Source organism: Apis dorsata, unplaced genomic scaffold (genome assembly GCF_000469605.1).
Source record: "Apis dorsata unplaced genomic scaffold, Apis dorsata 1.3 scaffold_78, whole genome shotgun sequence".
Lineage (NCBI taxonomy): Eukaryota > Metazoa > Arthropoda > Insecta > Hymenoptera > Apidae > Apis > Apis dorsata.
The window spans coordinates 47,625-65,974 of record NW_006263376.1 but is presented as its reverse complement, the minus strand read 5'-3'; the positions used below and the strand labels follow the sequence as shown (position 1 = coordinate 65,974).

At 32.4% G+C, this 18,350-nt stretch overlaps 4 protein-coding genes across 5 annotated transcripts in view; 2 read left to right on the top strand and 2 right to left on the bottom strand.

Annotated features, from left to right (window-relative positions):
• Positions 1-622: 622 nt before the first annotated feature.
• On the bottom strand, positions 623-8,304 carry LOC102677465 (collagen alpha-1(I) chain-like). Its single transcript, XM_006610775.2, has 17 exons — positions 7,858-8,304; positions 6,996-7,202; positions 6,594-6,910; positions 6,051-6,518; positions 5,452-5,965; positions 5,119-5,360; positions 4,857-5,054; positions 4,313-4,780; positions 4,206-4,250; positions 3,670-4,128; positions 3,419-3,580; positions 3,181-3,342; positions 2,467-3,114; positions 1,784-2,397; positions 1,484-1,695; positions 1,221-1,405; positions 623-1,139 (listed from the first exon to the last, which is right to left on the bottom strand). The coding sequence occupies exons 1-17, from the start codon at positions 7,994-7,996 to the stop codon at positions 780-782; spliced, it is 5,400 nt and encodes a 1,799-aa protein (XP_006610838.1). The 5' UTR covers positions 7,997-8,304; the 3' UTR covers positions 623-779.
• Positions 8,305-11,371: 3,067 nt separating this feature from the next.
• Positions 11,372-14,930, top strand: LOC102677603 (probable ATP-dependent RNA helicase DDX10). The gene is made up of 12 exons (XM_006610776.2): positions 11,372-11,585; positions 11,651-11,842; positions 11,913-12,185; positions 12,321-12,442; positions 12,526-12,727; positions 12,807-12,969; positions 13,053-13,236; positions 13,332-13,508; positions 13,580-13,806; positions 13,885-14,081; positions 14,155-14,558; positions 14,661-14,930. The coding sequence occupies exons 1-12, from the start codon at positions 11,490-11,492 to the stop codon at positions 14,791-14,793; spliced, it is 2,370 nt and encodes a 789-aa protein (XP_006610839.1). The 5' UTR covers positions 11,372-11,489; the 3' UTR covers positions 14,794-14,930.
• Positions 14,931-15,528: 598 nt separating this feature from the next.
• LOC102677738 (isocitrate dehydrogenase [NAD] subunit gamma, mitochondrial) lies at positions 15,529-17,321 on the bottom strand. Of its 2 annotated transcripts, none has more exons than XM_006610777.2 (3): positions 17,162-17,321; positions 16,831-17,059; positions 15,529-16,670 (listed from the first exon to the last, which is right to left on the bottom strand). In XM_006610777.2, the coding sequence occupies exons 2-3, from the start codon at positions 17,044-17,046 to the stop codon at positions 15,732-15,734; spliced, it is 1,155 nt and encodes a 384-aa protein (XP_006610840.1). In that variant the 5' UTR covers positions 17,047-17,059; positions 17,162-17,321; the 3' UTR covers positions 15,529-15,731. The 2 variants fall into 2 exon arrangements, with proteins under 2 accessions (XP_006610840.1, XP_031364077.1); XM_031508217.1 differs by having other exon boundaries at positions 17,131-17,184.
• Positions 17,322-17,660: 339 nt separating this feature from the next.
• Positions 17,661-18,350, top strand: part of LOC102672384 (chromobox protein homolog 1-like) — a 2,134-nt gene continuing 1,444 nt past the window's right edge. Inside the window, exons 1-2 of the mRNA XM_031508220.1 lie at positions 17,661-17,913; positions 18,289-18,350. The exon at positions 18,289-18,350 is cut by the window's right edge and continues 18 nt beyond it. Coding sequence (XP_031364080.1) covers positions 18,290-18,350 — 61 coding nt within the window. The 5' untranslated portion in view covers positions 17,661-17,913; position 18,289. The remainder of the gene's footprint in view (positions 17,914-18,288) is intronic.

Below are 18,350 nucleotides of genomic sequence, written 5' to 3'. Positions count from 1 at the left end.
GGGATCGAACCGGCGACCTTCTGCGTGTAAAGCAGACGTGATAACCGCTACACCACGGAACCTGTGTGAACGTATTTTCTTTCGTATCGTAAATCAATTGCAATATTTATTCATTTCGATGAATATTATTCTATATAAATTATCGATAATATATTTAATTTCGGGAATATAAAGGAAAATCTTTTCAAAATAACGAACAAAAAAGATATTATTATATGATTCAAGTAAATGTTACTAGTTATAATGTGATACACCATTCACTCGTGTATATAAAGTGATTACGTAATATACGCTTAAAATAGAAACTGATAAAAGTGAAAGATACGTATCTTCAAATGATTTATATTCATTATTTCAATTCAATTGAAAAGAATTTCGTATGTATGTTATTGCGTTTTATTTATAAACATGAGAAAATATACATCACGTACTCATGGCAGTGATTACAGTATTAATAGTATATATCATATAAATAACAATGTTAACTCCCTTATTTTCTATTTAAGTTTCATTCTTCTATTTTTTCGAACATCTATATTCGAAGAAGAAATAATGGTACTTGATGTAAGTAAGTACGTGATAAGACGAATAAACGTTCTCAATATTGTACACCTTAGTAAAAAATACATGCATTAAAAAAATAAATTGAGATGATTAATAAATTATCTGCTAATTACGGCAACGTGTTAGAACATCGGAAGACAAGATAACGAAAAAACAATTATCGTATAATATACAATCGCGCTTCAGTCTTGCCAATAAAAGTTTGATGATTTGATTTATTTGAAACAAATTGGGCCAACCGTGAAACCAAACGCCTGATGAGGTAATCCATAATCGATAGGATAAAAATCCACCAATGGTAACTGTTGCAATTTTTTACTCTGAATTAAGAGCACCGTTTCACCTTTGTTCTTACGCGTTTTGCAATTGTCCATTACGATTTGTGGCTTGATACCGGTGTATGAAAATTCATCCTCGTTCGCACCAAGCAGTCGTATGGAGGAATTATAGTTAAAATTCAAAATATTGTACCAGGCAACACTGTTAATGCAAGTGTAAGTGAAATTTTGATAAGCTTCTTGACTCAGTAAACGCAGAAAATTTAATTGCACTACTCCAATAGCTTCGTATGTAATCTACGACAACACGTAATTTCTCTTTCTTAAAATTATTTTTTATAACGAATAAGAATACGTTTAAGTAAATTCAAAACTTACTTTAAATCCCCCGCGTAAATTCGAATACCAATCAGTTTTATTATTTTCCTTTCTCCATGGTATATTTGGCATTTGACTCGTATGAATATCTGGATACACGCACGTTTCGCCCATATTCGTCATATTACAATAAACGTATACAGAATCGTCGGCCATTCCTAAATTTGGATCGATCCAATACCAACCTATTTTTCACAATACAATTTTGTAAGTTTTCAAACGATCGATACGATAAAAAAATCTTCGAGCAAAAAAATACCAACCATCGTGGAAATGGGGATGGCCGTAAAACAGATCCTTACAAGTTCTCGCAGGATTTTCTCTACTTCCAATTGGTTTACGTATTCGATCCAATTCTTGCCTCATAGCGTATATAGAACTGTACATATCCAAGAATTTAGGACCTAATTCCTCTTCAACGTGATCATCTTTGTTCAAACTTTCCGAATTTTTCTCCTCTTCATCCTTATTTTCCCTAAAAATATTTATTTATAACATTTACGATATTGCAATAACATTTTTAAACATTTTAGATATTGAAAAATGATTTGATTTTGCTTTACGTTTCTGTCGAAATATCGCGTCTCCTACGCAAAAGTTGTTCTTTCGTGAACAACAGTTCCGGAGGAATCATTGGTTGTTCAGCGGGTGGTCCAGGAGGACCTGGAGGACCCGGAGGACCAGTTTCACCTTTTGGCCCATCGTTTCCAGCACTACCTTTGGGTCCTATCAGTCCCTCCATTCCTGGAAGTCCTGGAGGTCCATCGTTTCCCTTGAATCCTATCGAACCTGGTAGTCCCTGGTTACCCTTGGGACCTTCGGATCCCGGAACGCCTCGTGGTCCTTGTTCCCCCTTCTCCCCCTCTTCTCCCTTCATACCAGTATCTCCTAATTCGCCTCGATGTCCTTTGAGTCCTCGTTTACCTCTGTCACCCTTTGGACCCTTGGGCCCAATCGGTCCAACTTTTCCTGGGGCACCAATGGCTCCTGCCATTCCGGGAGGACCATTTTCTCCAGCAAGCCCTGGAAGCCCTCTTACACCTGGCAAACCAAATGGCCCAGGAAGACCTTGAGGCCCTATAGATCCCGGACTTCCCTGTGCACCAGGAGGACCCATGTCTCCTTTCTCTCCCGGCGAACCCGGACTTCCTTGCACTCCCGCTGGTCCCTCAGATCCCTAAATCATTTATGTGATCATGATTTTGAATATCGATTATTACTTATAGATAATCGTATAATTTTATACTTGTTTTCCAGGAGGGCCAGGAAGACCCTCTTTTCCTGGAGGCCCAATCTCTCCCGGTGGTCCAGGATCTCCAGCTTTACCATCCTCACCGTCTTTTCCAGAATCCCCTTTCACACCAATTAAACCCGGTTCTCCCGGTGATCCAGGGAAACCAGGAGGTCCTGCATTACCCTTTGGTCCCTCTGGACCATTTATACCGCGTTCACCGGGCGGCCCTGGAGGACCACTCTTTCCTTCTTCTCCTTTCGGACCGGGAGGACCTCTTTCACCTGGTTTTCCTTCTGGACCTATCGAGCCTGGTAATCCTGGTGCTCCAGCTTCTCCCTTTTGTCCTTGAAGACCTTCCGGCCCTGAGGGACCTTGCAAACCTTCGCTTCCCTTAGGACCCCTTGGACCTTGTACACCTGGACTTCCCGCGGGTCCTACGGGGCCAACTAATCCCGTATCCCCCATTTCTCCTTTTAATCCTTGTGAACCGGGCAATCCTTGCGGTCCTACAGGACCAGGAGGTCCTGATGCTCCAACAGGACCATCTTCCCCTTTTGCTCCTTGTCTTCCAATTTCTCCTGGTGGCCCTTTCTCACCTGGCAAACCGATAGCTCCAGGTTCTCCGCGAATTCCCTGTATGCCAATTGGTCCTGAAGGACCCTATGAAGAATGAAAAGCAAAAAAGATTGCGTTAAATTAGTCTTTAGAATTGGAAGTTGTACTTACCGTTTCCCCTTGAGATCCTTTAAATCCTTTTTCCCCGGGTGGTCCAATATCTCCTTTGTCACCATCTTCTCCTGGAACCCCAACAGGACCAGGAGAACCTGGCAAGCCACGTTGCCCTGGTAAGCCATCTCGTCCAATAGGGCCGATCGGTCCAGACTCACCCTAAATTATTTATAAATTGTTTTATTTTAAGTTACAAATCCTACAGTTTATTCATGTTGTGTCATCGTATATATACCCTATCTCCTTTCAAACCAATTGGTCCAGGAGGTCCTTTCGATCCTTGGCTTCCCTGAGGACCAGGTTCACCATCTTTTCCAGGCTCGCCTTGAACGCCTTTATCGCCTGATGGACCCGGAAGACCCGGTGGTCCTATCTCTCCTTTTATACCTGGCATTCCCTGTTTCGAAAAACGAATTAAATTTATAAACACGATATTCTATAGTTCAACTTTAACAATAAAACTTTTTAACATAATTAAAAATGAACCGGTAAACCACTTAGCCCTCGTTCGCCAGGAAATCCTGGTAAGCCACCAGGACCTGGTAGACCCTCTTTTCCAGGAAGACCAGGTGGTCCTTGCGGTCCTTCTTTTCCTTGCTGCCCTGGGGGACCTAATTCTCCAGGTACCCCTGGATTTCCTGGACTTCCAGGTTCTCCTGGTTGGCCTGGTTCACCAGCCGGTCCCTGAGGCCCAATAACGCCAGGCGCGCCTGGAGGACCTGGCGGTCCAGAATCTCCCACTGGCCCTCGTTCTCCAGGAGGACCAAGAATACCATCTTTTCCATTGAGGCCAATTTGCCCAGGAGCTCCTACAAATCCACGAGGTCCTTCGATGCCTGGTGGGCCAGGTTCTCCTTGCAATCCTTGGGGACCTGGTTGTCCAGTATCACCCTTCGGTCCTGGCAATCCTTCAGCTCCTCTTCTACCACGAGCACCTCTAAATCCCTTCGCAAAGAATAGAAACAATGAATTATAACAATTTATGTATATTTGATCTTTTGTAAATATATTTTCTTACGTACTCTGGGGCCTGGTTCACCACGTTCCCCTTGTGCGCCATTAGTACCCTAAAATAATAAATTCCGTTGTATTATAATTATTGATTACGTGTCGTATTCTCTTTTTTTACCCTTTCTCCTTTATCTCCATTAGGACCTTCTCTTCCAAGTTGGCCTTTATCACCTTTCTCCCCAGGATTTCCTGGATATCCAACAAAACCTGGGGGACCAGTTTTTCCTTTCTCACCTGGCGGTCCAATCAGTCCACTTTCACCACGCGGCCCTTCAAAACCTTTAGGTCCTTCCAGACCTTCCAGTCCAGGAATTCCTTGCGGACCTGATAATCCAGGCTCCCCTTTCGCGCCAACGTCACCTTTCTCCCCTTCCACACCCTTTTCACCTTTTTCTCCGCGTTCTCCAGGCGATCCACGTTTTCCTTCGTCACCTTTAATACCACGAACTCCTGGAAAACCTATCGGACCCTGCGGACCCTGCAGACCTTGTTCACCCTTCGTCCCAGGAATGCCTGGATTTCCAGGATGACCAGGCGATCCGTCTGCTCCTGACAGACCAGGAATTCCAGGCTTTCCTTGTGGCCCCTAATAACATATTGTAACTTATGTTAATAGGATTTAAATAATTAAGGGAACATATTATATCTCCAAAGAGATTTACCACTAAGCCAGTCGGGCCCAGAAGACCTTGAGGTCCTGGTGGACCTACAGCTCCGATTGGACCCGGAGAGCCTGGTGAGCCTGGAGGACCAGGTGGTCCAGTATTGCCCTTTGCTCCTGGCGGACCTTCGCTTCCAGGAATACCAGGATTTCCTGGTAATCCGGGAAAACCTCGTGGCCCTATAAATCCTCTTGGACCCTAAAACGATTTCAATTAATCTTTGCGTTTATACGATTCTGTCACTTTACAATATTCTCGTTACCATTTCACCAGGTAAACCTGGCAAACCTGGTGGACCATCTTCACCCTGCATTCCCTCGTGACCTGGCAAACCTTGTTCCCCGGTAGCACCCACAGCTCCTCTTTCCCCTTTATCTCCTGGCAATCCAGGCAACCCAGGTACACCTTGCTCTCCTTTCATCCCCGGTACTCCGCTTAAACCTCGTTCCCCGTCTCTACCAGGTCGACCTCGTCTACCCTCCCTACCAGTATTTCCAGGAATACCTATATACAAATATATATAATTTTTCAATGTACTCTGTTTTATCTAAATAATTTATTCTGATATATAATTACTTGAGGTGTTTAAACTGACCTCTTTCTCCACGAGGACCAGGCTCGCCAATTTCGCCAGGTTCTCCTTTCTGGCCTTGAGGTCCTGGAGGTCCTTCGGGCCCAGAGACACCCGTCAGACCCATAGGACCCTCGCTACCCCTCATAGCTATCATATGCTGCGAAAGCATTTGCCTCAAAGCTTCCATCTGAGCATCCGGTCCCTTCTCGTTACCTTGCTGATTCAATGTCGGTATTATGAACACGTTTCCCGGTGAACCAGGTACACCGGGTAAACCTGCCAACCCATCTCTTCCAGGCTCCCCTTTTTTACCGGACGGCCCGGCCACACCTGGTGGTCCTGGAAATCCTCGTGGTCCAGGTGGACCCCTGCTATTATAATAAGTCGAGCCGTAGTACGATCCTTCCGAAGAAGACTCCGTATATTTCAATCCGTCCCGAATTTTCCCGATTAAATTATCGGAAATTTCAGGAATTTGTGGAGGTGTCGTTTCGTAACGATCTATCGTTGTTCCGTCAATGTTGTTGGAAAACACCTAGAAAATTAATGAAAATTTATTCCATACTATTTTTTCTTTTCTTTTCATTTTTTTTTTAATTAACAACAAACGATCAACTCACAGCACTTTGATTACGAAGATGCGTGTCCGTGGTTGATCTCGAAGCGTATGACGCATTCACAAGCCTGTAATTATAATCGTCGTTATCTTCGATCCATGAGTTCTCTTCCTCGCTTCCGTTCTCTTCATCCGTCCTCTTTAGATTCTCATTTTCTTCGTTATACGAAACATTTAGTTTAGATATCGTAGACGATATTCTGCCGTAATTTTGAGACGAGTTTAAATTATTATAATTTGTTTCGTAATACGATCTAGTAGTTGAGAATGCTTCACCCGCGTAGCTGGAACTTCGGATTGTTTGACTCGCGCCCTCGTAATAAGTGGAAGAAGTGGTACGAATCGTGGGGCTATTATTACGCATGGTCGTGAATCTATGTCTCGTATGATTTCTACAGTCAGCCGCGAAAATCGTGCAGATTTCGTAAGCCGCATCCGGGATCGGGGCAATCTTCAGCATCTCCAAGCCACCCTGTAAACGATTGAAAAAAATATTTATTTACAATAAATTGCAAATTAAACGATGAATGAGTCTTTCTTCACCGACCAAGTACATATTGCCATCCACGATCTGTTGGCCAATGATTACGATGCCATTGATGTCGATCCTTTCGTCAAGGTTTCTTCGCAGCTCTTTCGAAATTTGCCGAGCACAGTCAAGAATCAGAGTGACGGTGTTCCCTTTAATACTGATTCCTAAACGGTGCCATTTGCCATCGGAAATATCAATCCCGAACGATATTGCCTTGCCTTCGTCATCCGGAGTTGTGCTATAGTAAAGAATGACGTCATTGCCCAATGATAACACCAACTGTTCCTCACCACTGTCGTTGTAGATGGCAAACAGCGTGGCAACTGGATATCCTAATTTTGCGATCGTTAAATAAACGTTTTATTAAGGATAGGATCGTTAAAAATTATACGAATCGATTGGTGGAAGGCTACTTACCGATTTTTGGCTTGGCAACGACCAAAATGGAAAAATCGCGTGGTATGCCAGTGGGGAACAGGGTGTTCGTATCGATCGTGAGTAGCGCGCTCTCCGCGATGTCGTACGCGATCGTGTCATTTCTGTGACAACGATTTTGAGTTATTGTCACTCCGATGCGCTCTTGTTGCATTCCAATACCGTCAACCAGATCCACGATATCCTTTTCTGAAATTATAATTCAGGTCAGCTTATCGTGATAAGGTAAAATACGATAAAAGAAAGAAAAAAAGTGATTTCTCAAAAATATTTCTTTATAAAAATTCTACGAATATTTCCATAATTAAATGTTCAATCTAAAAACTTTGGCAATTAATTTAATCATAAAAAAATTACATTCCAGAAGGCCATAAATCTTTAAAATCTTTAAAAGCTACAAAAGATTTTTTAAAAAAAAAACGAGATGTAATTAAATAAGCATAAATTTAAAATGATGGTACAACGAACAACCCAATAACCTCTGGAAACCCAATAACCCTTGAACCCAAAAGACGTAACTCATCGCGTTACGCCGAACGTTTAAACCAGTTTCATTAAGAAGTCCTCTTTTCCAGAGTAGAACAAGCAGTTTTGCATGCTATGGACAGTGGCTCAATTAATGTAATAGGGATCACTTAAAAAGACAAAGTAGTCGTAAGACAAACGTAACGTGTCGTTACATGGAATTGTAGAATGCATATCACATATACATGAAACACATTTAACCCGTATAACTTGGATCTTAAACGATCGAATAATGTAAAGCAGACACGCATATAATTATCGGGCTAATTGAATTAAAAGGAAAGGAAAAAAATTAAAAAAGTAATAATGATAGATTTACCCATATCCTGTAAGATAATATCGGCTATCATCGGGTATAAACCTAGTATTACGAGAAAACAAACTGGCCAAGAAACGGAGTGGATTTTGCGAGGCAATCGCAGTGTTCTCCATTGCTGCTTCACGTGGTCTCGCCGCATGCTACCCTTTCTTCGTCAAATCATGATTTTCACAGGGAACTTCTTCTGATACAGATCACTGTAAAAAAAAGGAGGCGCACTACTACTAAGGAGGTGCAAGATGCACGACCGACCGATAGATCGTACACGAACTCGAGAGAAGGAGCGAGAAATTTATCCGAATGTAATCGTCGTGCACAATGCAGTCACCCTTTCAGTCGCGTTTCCTCCTCTTCTTCTACTTCGACCCCTCCTTTCTAATACTCAGTCTCCCCGCCTTTCTTTCTCGTAAACGCCGATGCGACGATGCACATGCATTCCACACATGTGACTTTTAACGACGATCCCGCATCTCCTCTATTGACACTGATTCAGATAACACGTGGCACATTGAGAATATAATACGGAGTAGAGATCTTCTCGTCATCGAGATAAATGCATTTTTTTTTTTTAATTGGAGTGAAATTCTCTCACGCACGCACAAGTAGATCGATACGTATACACGTGCGATTTTCTGTTCATTTCTGGAAAATATTGTATTGTTACATGATGTATCTAATGCATACGAGTAGGAAAAAAAACGGATGGATGCTAAAAAATATACCGATAAATTCGGGCTAAGTATTTTTAATTGTTCCGCGAGCGAATGTGGTCATCGTTTAAGTATGAAAGTTTCAATTAATTACTTCCTCGATACTTTTGATTAATTACTTCCCGACTTAAATCACTTTGCAAGAGTTCTCTATTCGCTTCGAATGTAAATCAATATTTGTAATATCAAAATATGTTCATAAATTAAGATGAATTTAAACGAAAAGTAAAAGAGCTTTTTTTTTTTTACTTACTAATGATAGAACTTTCGTTCATTTGTGTTCTAGATCGTATATATTTTTATATATACGATAGAATAACCATTCCTCAATTTATAACATGATTGAAGTATCTAAATAACGTGCGATAAATGGGTAATTATTGTAAAAATGTGTCTAATTTATTTGCAATCGAAAGCTAATTTTAATCGTATGTTCATAACAAAGGAACAATATATTATGTATATATTGATACATTTACTTACATATATAACATGTGTAATATATTTTTCAAGTACATTTATAACTTTAAAAATATCTTTTGCATTTTATGTCTCTTCACACTATCGTTTCCGTCTAAATTATAATTAACGTTTTATTTATAATTGTATAATTGTTTTCCTCCTTTCTTTCATCTTGTAAACATTTAATGGAAATATACTTTGCCGGTAAGTTAGGTAACGAGTGAAAAATTTTGATCAGTGCCATCTCGCGTTTGGATCACCGAAGCTTCGATTTGTTATTGGCATAGCAGAATGTGCAAGGAGGTATGTTAAGTCGTAGACAAGGAACTACCATTGCGCGAGAAAGACAGAGAGTATCCCTCACCACTTTGAAAACTTAACATGGAAAATTTATTAATTATTCTTCTTCTACTTAAAATTTCGATACTTTTAAGCTCTCATCTTGAAATTAGAACTCCAGGCAACTTTCTCGTATCAATTTTAATATAAAATTTTTTATAATTAATTATTTATTAATAATTAACGCAATATTTAACGCGTTCCAATATATCGAAGACGCCATATGGAAAATTTGTTAATTATTCATATTCTATTCTAAATTTCGACACTTTTAAGATTGCATTTAAATGTTAGAACTTCAAGGAAATTTCTCGTATCAATTTTAATATCAAATTCTCTTTGATTAATTATTTATTAAGGATTAACGCGTTATATCATATCATACGTTCTAATCAAAGACGCCATATGGAAAATTCATTAATTTCTCATTTTGTATATAAAATTTCGGCACGTTTAAGATCGCATTCTAAAATTAGAAGCCTAGATAATTTTTTATATCAATTTTAACGTAAAATTCTTTTGCATTAATTATTTATTAACAATTAATTTCTCACATCGAATGTTGATATTATTTATATTACTGGATATTAGATTTTTTTAATTAATTTTTTATCAATATAGAATTTATTTCTAAATATGATTATATGCATTTGAAACGTAATTTCCTTCTGTATTTTCATATATAAATTTTATTTATAATTTTGTTATTTTTTAACTAGATAATTGAAGTGTTTATTACATAATGGGGATTTGAAACTAAAACTTCAAAATAATCTTTAATAAATAATTAATGGAAAAAAATTTTACGTTAAAATTGATATGAGAAACTCGTCTAGGGTTTTAATTTTAGAATGCGATTTAAACGTGCCGAAATTTTATATAGAAAATGAGAAATTAGTGAATTTTCCATATAGCGTCTTTGATTAGAACGTATGATATGATATAAGGTGTTAATCCTTAATAAATAATTAACTAAAAAGAATTTGATATTAAAATTGATAGGAGAAATTTCCTTGAAGTTCTAGTTTTTAAATGCAATCTTAAAAGTGGCGAAATTTAGAATAGAATATGAGTAATTAATAAATTTTCCATATGGCGTCTTCGATATATTGGAACGTATGCGTTAATTATTAATAAATAATTAATTATAAAAAATTTTATGTTAAAATTGATACGAGAAAGTTGTTTGGAGTTCTAATTTCAAGATGAGAGCTTAAAAGTGTCGAAATTTTAAGTAGAAGAAGAATAATTAATAAATTTTCCATGTTAAGTTTTCAAAGTGGTGGGGGATGCTCTCTGTCTTTCTCACACAATAGTGTTCTCCTTGTCTACGACTTCGCATACCTCCTTGCACATTCTGCTATACTAATAATAAATCGAAGCTTCGGTGATCCAAACGCGAGATGGCACTGATCAAAATTTTTCAGTCGTCGCCTAACTTACCGGCAAAATATATTTCCGTTAAATATTTGTAAAATGAAAAAAAGAAGGAAAAACAATACGTTAATTATAATTTAAATGGAAAGAAGTGTGAAGAAACATAATTTGCAAAAAATATTCTTGGAATTATAGATGTATTCGAAAACTATATATTACATATACAAATAAATATAAAAATGACAACTTAAAAATGTAAATACGTAAAAGATAAGTATAAAACACATTAAATTTTAAGAAAATTTTAACATGCCATCTTTTTTTTAATTATATTCTTATATTACAAAATTTGAACAAAAATTATCATTGCTAGAAAATTCGATTTTATGATATGATAAAAAATATCTGAAAAGAAGTGGCATGCGAAATTTCTCTAAAGTTTTAAGAGTTAAAATTTACAAATAAAAAATTAATAATTTAAATAATTATTTTTGTTTATTTTGATTTTACATTCTTTTTTAATATATTTAAAAAATATATAAATCCATATAATGTTATTTATTATATATTATTACTGTTTAGATATTCATGTATTCATCCATATTTCTTATTAATAAGAAATACTAGTAAGTTACTAGTGTCTACCAGCTATTGCCACGTGTTTTTACTATACATTACGTATAAACATAACCTCATAAAAAGCTTTTATTCGTATCGCATCGTATTTTAAAAAAAATTAATATAATGTCAAAGAAAAAGAAAGTCAAAATTTATAGAACAAAAAAGAAACAAATATCCGAAACACAAATAATTGCAAATTTACAATCAAAATATGATGCTGTAAGTTTTAATTTTCTTCTTTAATTTTATAATAATGTTCTTACATAAAGTTTACATGTTTACAGATTGATGAAACAAAGGTAACAAAATTTACAGATCTTCCACTTTCATCAAAGACCTTAAAAGGATTAGCAGAAAATAATTATTTTGAAATGACAGATATTCAAAGACAAAGTATTGGTTTAGCATTGCATGGAAACGATATTTTAGGAGCAGCAAAAACTGGCAGTGGAAAAACTTTAGCATTTCTTATTCCAGTAAAAAATTTAATTAAATTTATGTAAAAAAATTAATTTACAATAAAAATATAAGTTTAAATTATTTAAGGTTTTAGAAATATTATATTGCAAACAGTGGACAAGATTAGATGGTCTTGGGGCACTTATTATTACACCAACCAGAGAACTTGCTTATCAAATTTATGAAACTTTACGAAAAGTTGGTCAATATCATGATATTTCAGCTGGCCTTATTATTGGTGGAAAAGATTTAAAATTTGAAAAAAGACGTATGGATCAATGTAATATTGTTATATGTACTCCTGGTCGTTTGTTACAACATATGGATGAAAATCCTTTATTTGATTGTATAAATATGCAGGTAAATAAATATACAAATATAAATAAGTTATTTATGAATATAATATGAATTAAATATTAATTTATTAATATAAATAAATAATAATTAATATTATAACATATATATATATATATATTTTAATTTTTGCAATTCTAGCTGTTAGTATTAGATGAAGCTGATAGATGTTTAGACATGGGTTTTGAGCAAACTATGAATTCTATTATTGAGAACTTACCTCCAAAACGACAAACGCTTTTGTTTTCAGCAACACAAACAAAGTATATATATTTTAAAAGTAAATAAAATATAATCTTTATTTTTATTATATTTATTAATATATATTTGTTTTATTTTATAACAGATCTGTAAGAGATTTAGCCAGGTTAAGTTTAAAAGATCCTTTATATGTGTCAGTACATGAACATTCTAAACATATAACACCTGAAACACTTCAACAAAGTTATGTTGTTTGTGCTTTAGAAGATAAAATATCGATGTTATGGTCATTTATACGGAATCATTTAAAACAAAAGATTATTATATTTTTTTCTAGTTGTAAACAGGTATAATATAATATAACATAATATTTAATATACGTGATTTAATAAAAAATTAATAATAATTATAAGATTATCTTTTAAGGTAAAATATATAAATGAAATATTTTGTCGATTAAGACCTGGTATAAGTTTATTGGCACTTTATGGTACTTTACATCAACTTAAAAGAATGGAAATTTATGAAACTTTTTGTAGAAAACAATTTGCAGTTTTATTTGCGACTGATATTGCTGCTCGCGGACTAGGTAAATAAAAAAAATGTTTTTTTATATGAATATTAAGAAAATCTAAAATTTAATGTTTATATAATAATTTAAATAAATTTTAGATTTTCCTGCTGTAAATTGGGTTATACAAATGGATTGTCCAGAAGATGTAAATGCATATGTACATCGTGCTGGTAGAACAGCAAGATTCCAACAAAATGGTGAATGTTTACTGGTTTTGCTACCTTCTGAAGAAAAAATGGTACAAAAACTCAAAGAACGCAAAATACCAATATCTATGATACAGTAAGTTAAAATTTATTTTCTAAATAAGTAATTTATATTAATATTTTATATTTTATTTAAATATTTAAATATCTAAATAATTATTAATAATTTAGAATCAATCCAAACAAATTACAATCTCCACAACGTAAAATGGAAGCATTATTGGCACGAGATGTTTCATTAAAAGAAAGTGCTCAAAGAGCATTTGTAGCATATGTAAGATCGATCTTTTTAATGAAAGATAAAGAAATTTTTAATGTTCATACATTAAATACCGATTTATTTTCAAGGTAAAATATAAAATATATATAATTATTATTAAAATGCTTTTTTCATTATTGCAATTAATTTGTATTTTCAGATCTTTGGGTTTAGCTATACCTCCAAGAATTCGATTTCTTCAAAGACTGGAACAAAAACAACAATTAACTAATCAACATATTGAAGATAATAAACAAATTATTTCTCATAATGAAATAAATTGCAATATAAATGAACAAATAAATATTGAATATTATAATCATAATGATAAAGAAAAGGAACAAAAAAATATATCTCAAACAATAAATCTAAATGATTTTACACTTGGTATAAAAATGATTATTGACATTTGTCGAATTATATATTTTTTTTACATATACATATATGTATTTCTTTTTTTCATAGATGATAGTGATAACGATGATATATTAACTGTGAAACGAAAAAATATAAATCTTGATGATATACCAGTTGCTATCAATGATAAAGAAGATGAAGCTTCAAATAAAAAAAAAGCAGTTACAAAAGCTGCTGTTGCTAAAAAAATTCTTCGAAAAAAAATATTACCAAATAAGAAAATTATCTTTAATGAAGAGGGAAAGGTTCGATTTTCTTTAGTTTTAAAATCAAGATATAATAATCATATATATAAAATTATAATATCTTATTTTGTAGGAATTACTAAATCCTTCTAAAGTTAAAATTTCCGAATTAGCAAGGCAATACGAAAATGAAGAAGATTCTGGTATTAATATAGAAATAGCTAAACAAATATTACGCGAAGAAGATAAATTTGATAAACAACGATTCAGAGAAAAAATAAAGGAAAAACATAGAGAAGAAAAACGCAAATTAAAAGCTAACAAGAAAAAAGAAGATGATACAGATGGTGAAAATGAAATTGAAGATGCTACAAAGGATTATAGTAGTGATAATGAACACAATGATCCAGATTTATCCTGGTTACCAGACCCAGATAAAATTTATGGTAAACAACAAGAAAGTCCTAAAGAAATTTTAAATATTTCGGAATCGGAGAAAAGTGAAGAGGAAAGTGAAGAGGAAAATAAAATACATAGGTACACATTTTAATAAATAAAATATTAAATACATTAATCTACAAAAATATATTTGTTTTATTTCTAGCATCATTTTAATCTTTGGTAATTTTATACTTACAGACCATTTAAAAGAAAACTTATAGTGCAAAACGAATGCAAAAAGAAAAAGAAGAAACAAAAAACATCTCTTAAAACAGATAATACAGACTTAAAAGCATATGAGGAACTAGCATTACAACTTCTACAGAATTAATATAATTAACTTATTATATGTAGATCAAAATTTTAATAATTTGTATATATTCTATAATAACAATATTGTTAATAATATTAAATATTGTTAACTATAATATTTTTATTCAATTAAAATAAATTAAATCTACTAATATATTTTATTATAAATTATTTGTTTAATGAATTATCATTAAAACAGAACTACCAAAGATATATATATATATATATATATATGAAATGATAAAAAAAAAATTCATAACTTTTAGAATAGATGGTACTCACTAAAATTTTAATACTAAAGCAAATGACTTGCTTGCTTTGAAAGATATATATTTATTTGTGAGATGCCAAAAATCAGGAATATATTCAAGAAAAAAAGAATAATTAATTGATTCACTTTCGAATAAAATGAACAAATTATTCTTAAACGAATCGGAACGAAAAATTGTTTTTAATTTTGAAAATTTTTATTTTTTAATTATATTTTTATTAAGATTTTTTTTTTATTTGATAAGTATTATCTATCTATTAAATTAAAGTTATGAACCTCTTTTTTTATCATTCTATAATTGCAAGAAAATATTTTTAATGAGATGTAAATAAAAAATTTACATCTCAAACACGTCTTTTAAAAATAATTACAATATTTAATCTGCAATCTTTAAAATGTACTTTACAAACTTTAATTCAATATATATGATATTATATTACATAAGATATTACTATATTACAGGTATCAAATTTGTCACTTTACTTAAAAATTATTTTATATAATTGTGCGACTTACACAATTTAATTATAATCTTTTTTAAGCAAAAAATACAGTTACTACTATCAACTGAAAAGATATTCAAATATTGTATCAGATAATGAAATATCTCTTCTAAAAAGCAAAATTAAATATATATGTATATTTTTATATTATATTAATTTTTAATCTGATATATCTTATCAGTCTTAATTAGATGCTATTTTAATATGATTCATTATCGTATCAACAACTTCTCTACTTGTTGCTTGTCCACCAAGATCAGGTGTATGAACACCTTGATTAATAGTTTTATTAATAGCATTCTGAATTAAAGTAGCATGATCCTTATGTCCAAGATGTCGTAACATATCAACAGCAGCATTTAACATTGCAATAGGATTGGCAATATTTTTTCCAGCAATACGTTTACCTGTATTGCGAGTACCTGGTTCAAACACTGTGTAATGATCACCAAAATTTTTACCTGCTAATAATCCTGCACCACCTAATAAACCACATACTACATTTGATACAATTGCTCCATATAAATTAGTTGTTAATATAATATCAAATTGATGTGGATTGGAAACCAATTGCATACAAGTGTTATCAATAATCATGTCATTATGAGTAATATCTGGATAATCTTTTGCAACTTTTCTTGATATTTCTAAAAATAATCCATCAGAGAGCTTCATTATGTTTGCTTTATGAACTGTGGTAATTTTTTTTCTTCCATTTCGCTTAGCATATTCAAATGCATATCTTGCAACACGTTCAGAATTAATACTTGTAATAACTTTCATACTTTCTACAACACCTTTAACACTTTCATGTTCTAGCATAGCATATTCCCCCTCTGTATTTTGTCTAACAATAACAATATCAATATTTTTATGTCGTGAATTTACTCCTGGGTATGATACACAATGTAAGACATTTACATAAAGATCTAATTCATTTCTAAGAGCAACATTTCTGGAAAGTACATCAGCTTCTGTACTACGAGTTTCAATGTTTCCTTTTAGTGCTACACCATTTCTACGAATTGATGTAATAGCATAATCTAAATCAACATTGTCATTTGCATTTGGATCGATTTCTACATCTTCAAAATCTACTGGTACACCTGCATATCTGAAAATCTGTAAGAAATATATAAAAAATTATATAAGATTTTTTTCATTAATATATTATTAAAAAATTTAACATTTAATTACAACAGATGAAATAAATAAAAACATATACTCAAAAGATCATTTTTTATTAAAATTATATAAATATTTATATAAATATTTTTTGTACCTCTTTTACATAATTCATCAATTCTGGACCAATTCCAGCACCAGGTAAAAGAGTAACTGTATGTCGTCCTCCATAATGAGCTTTTGGTATAGGCATTACTTTTTTAATAGTTGGAGTTTTATGTTGTATTTCAAATGCAGAAAGTGAAGCACATCTATGAATTTGGGATACAACAGTTTTTGGACGTAAATATTTAACGATAGATCGGGCAGCCATTTTGAGTATTATTCTATAAAATAAAATTTAAAAAAATAAATAAAATTTTAATATTATATATATAAATTATATTTTATCACATACTATTACTTTACAAATTCTATTTTAACAATACCTTGAAAGACCTTGCCAACTCCAAATTTTCAGCGCCGTTTAAATTACAACTTTTATAGAACGGAAAATTAATATTAAATTTTAGATAATACTGCCATCTATTAAAATTATTTTTAACATCACATAATATTAGAAGTATTTTCACAATATTGAAAATAAATATTTTTTAATATAATTCTATAATAATTTTTTACATAAATAATGTGTATTATAATTACTGTGAATATACAAAAAATTTAAAAACATTTTTCATGTAGTTAAATTATTTTTTTATAAAAATTAATTTTAAAAACAATTACTTTACATCCTGAAATATTAATAAAAGCATTTTAGTTAAATGGCTATTTTAGTTAAAAATTAAATTGTATATTTTATTGACTTTATTATATAAAAATTATTAAATAAGTATTAATCAACAAAAAAAGCTTAACGTACAAATATTTCAAATTTATAGGTCATGATGTTCTAAAAAAAACTATCTTTGATAATAAAAATATATATTTTAATGTTCTATGATTGCAATAATTATAAAATTTTCTATTTAATTACTATTTATATAGTTAGAACAATCTCAGGATATCTATAATAAATTAATTTTTCAATGTCATTCATAATTTCATAAAATCTTTTTTTTGATTTATGTTGGTCCTTCTGTTATTTTTCGCGGCAACGCGATAATAAGACGCTAAAGTGCTAGAAATCCCGCCGCATTGTTCGTAGTTATTTCTTGTATAATTTATAGCTATTGTCTAAGTAAGTACTATAACTAAAAATTATGATTTAGCAGATACAATCATAATAAAACTTAATTCAAATTTGTGTTATTTATTTCTAAATTTTCAAATAAGTTTATAAGAAAAATCTTTGATTACTTCCCGGCTATCATACCGCCATTTTGCATCATATTCATCTTTTAATATCTTCAGAGCTTTTTTCTTATAAAATTATGACGTGTATTATTATTTTACATTGAAATAATTTTTTTTCCAAACTTATTTTCATTATCAATGCATTTTTTAAATCTGATCAATTACTTTAATTGTAACTTCATTTTTATTTCTGTTTATTATTTAGTTTATGATTTCAATTTTAATATTTTTTTTTCTGTATCATAAAATATATTTGCAGAATGAGCAAAGGAAAGGATTCATCCCCTGCAGAAACTGCAGGAGGAGAAGAATTTAGTGTTG

Coding starts and splice junctions, on each gene's coding strand:
- LOC102677465 (XM_006610775.2), bottom strand. CDS start 7,996: ATGCGGCGAGACCACGTGAAGCAGCAATGGAGAACACTGCGATTGCCT. Junction 7,203..7,857: donor TATTATCTTACAGGATATGG/GTAAATCTATCA, acceptor TTATAATTTCAG/AAAAGGATATCGTGGATCTG. Junction 3,343..3,418: donor TTGGTTTGAAAGGAGATAGG/GTATATATACGA, acceptor TAAATAATTTAG/GGTGAGTCTGGACCGATCGG.
- LOC102677603 (XM_006610776.2), top strand. CDS start 11,490: ATGTCAAAGAAAAAGAAAGTCAAAATTTATAGAACAAAAAAGAAACAA. Junction 11,843..11,912: donor CTTTAGCATTTCTTATTCCA/GTAAAAAATTTA, acceptor AAATTATTTAAG/GTTTTAGAAATATTATATTG. Junction 12,443..12,525: donor TTTTCAGCAACACAAACAAA/GTATATATATTT, acceptor ATTTTATAACAG/ATCTGTAAGAGATTTAGCCA.
- LOC102677738 (XM_006610777.2), bottom strand. CDS start 17,046: ATGGCTGCCCGATCTATCGTTAAATATTTACGTCCAAAAACTGTTGTA. Junction 16,671..16,830: donor TGATGAATTATGTAAAAGAG/GTACAAAAAATA, acceptor TATTTCTTACAG/ATTTTCAGATATGCAGGTGT.